General features: G+C 37.2%; 1 protein-coding gene across 1 annotated transcript in view; it reads right to left on the bottom strand.

Annotated features, from left to right (window-relative positions):
- GUCA1C (guanylate cyclase activator 1C) overlaps window positions 1-847 on the bottom strand; it is a 36,065-nt gene extending 35,218 nt beyond the window's left edge. Inside the window, exon 1 of the mRNA XM_012645911.1 lies at window positions 574-847. Coding sequence (XP_012501365.1) covers window positions 574-777 — 204 coding nt within the window. The 5' untranslated portion in view covers window positions 778-847. The remainder of the gene's footprint in view (window positions 1-573) is intronic.
- Window positions 848-2,085: the final 1,238 nt, after the last annotated feature.

Raw genomic sequence — 2,085 nt, 5'->3', positions numbered from 1 at the left:
AACAATCTTTAGAAACTAAAATTGGTCTGAATTTAAAACCATAAGTTGTTTTGATTTTCCACAAACTAAATTGGTCAGATATGAAAAAAAAGTATTATAAAGCATTCTAACTTTTGATTTGAGTACAGACATGTTAGCTAATTTGTGTTCATTTTTATCTGCCAATCTAGATGCAATCCCACTTTTAAAAGCAGATTCCTGTAATTTGCTTTTCTATAAAATGTCACCAATGCATTAAATACTTTGAAAACAGTCTTTGTAAATCAATCTGCACTTATTAGATTTATTTAAACGATAGCATTAGAATTCCATGCCGAGATTTAATTTGGTTTTAAAATAACTCCCTACATGCAGAACATTTCCAAGAGCAGAGAGGCCAGTTCCCAATTATTTTCACGCCGTCAGTGCTAAATGTGTTTAATGACTCACTTACCTACAAGCTGTGGGATGTCTGAAGACCTCTCTGTTCAGTGGGATGCACATATTTTACCTAAGGCTATTTTATAAGAAAAAAAGAGGAAATAATGCAGAACCACAGCATTTTCAGACCAAATGAGAAGTAAAATTTCTTACCTTGTTCATGTCAAAGGTATTGTAAACTTGATTAACATGGTGATTGGCCTTTTGATTCAGACCCTGCAGACCCAAAAGTGTCTTAAATTCATGTAGTGTTTGCAAGCCGGATGGATATTCCATCATAAAAGTTCTGTACCACACATAGGTCTCTTGTGTAGGAATTGCTATCTGACCACCAGCTCCAGACCCGCTGTTCCCCATTGTGATTCACAACAGTCTACAGTGTTTTCTCAGGTTGTTTTCATGTAAGTTTTCTCTGGATTTAGTCTCTCATGCATCACTCAAACTTGAGGTTAACATATGCCCTCAGAAAGCTACTCTAAACCTCTTACTGCTACAGGCTAAATAGGAATAGAAAGCCAGTGAGATTAACTCAGCTGCACAGTTTTAAAATCAAGGTCACGTACCCCTAACTGATGGCATTGTGCTTACAGCCATCCAGAAGCGTGTAGTTTCCTGTGAAGGGCAGAAGCACTATTTTAGAGACGGTAATCCTTGCAATGTTGTTAGCCATAAAATTATGCCTACATTACTGAATGGTACAGTAGGTCTAACAGAAGAAACTTTGAGTTGCAATCAGGAAGCCCAGATTCTGGGCTTTGTTCCACCACTTATTACCTTATTACCTACCTTATTACATTGCAACATTACTTAGATTCTCATGTCTCAGTCTCTCCATCTGTAAAATAGTAATAACAGTATCTGCCTTTTCACATCTGAGTATTGTGAAGATAAATATAGATGAGCATTTTTACATGGAAAAATTATACATTCTGAGTATTGTTGAATTAAAAGGAAGTCTATGTATAAGACAGGAAAATAGAGATTATCGGATAATTATAGTAAGAAGAGTTGTAGATGTAGTAGTCAGTAAAGTGTGGTCTGGAGATAAAGGAACATACGGGCCTGTGACTTCTGGCATTGTTCTTCCTTCCCACCCCCCACCCCTGTTCCTGTCTTTTCTGTCTCTCAGGTATACACATGGCCTTGGCCCGCCAGCTTTACTGAACTCCAATTGCCTAATGTGGCTAATCTTGTACTAACCAAGCTGCAATTGCCAATGCACTTGGGAATAGTGTCAATGGACCTAAAAACTGGATCCATGGTCTAGTAATGAAAATGATTTGCCCTGTGTGGTTCTTAACCCATTTTGCTACAAATCATACTTAGAACCAGATGACCACAGGTGGAAATAATGTAATTATGTTACTGCTAAATTCTGGTTCTACTCTTCTAACCTCACTCAATTCTTTATCCTATTTCCATTTTGGCTCAGTTCATATATCTGGTTTTTGCCTTCCTTCCTATCTGTTAGTCCTGACTGATTACCCATTTAAAATCCCAGATTCCCCAAGAACTGGAACCATTGTGGCCTAAATGAACTGTCTTGACAGGAAGTGGGGGTGGTTAGCGTGACTATGATTAACTTTTTTTAAAACATACCAATGTAGACTTTCAATAGGACAATTCTATTTCATAGAGTGAAATAATAGGTGTTCAATAAGGTCA

Source organism: Propithecus coquereli, unplaced genomic scaffold, assembly GCF_000956105.1.
Source record: "Propithecus coquereli isolate 6110/MARCELLA unplaced genomic scaffold, Pcoq_1.0 Scaffold105, whole genome shotgun sequence".
NCBI lineage: Eukaryota > Metazoa > Chordata > Mammalia > Primates > Indriidae > Propithecus > Propithecus coquereli.
Note: the sequence above shows the minus strand (reverse complement) of the source record. Positions and strands in the feature narration are given on the sequence as shown.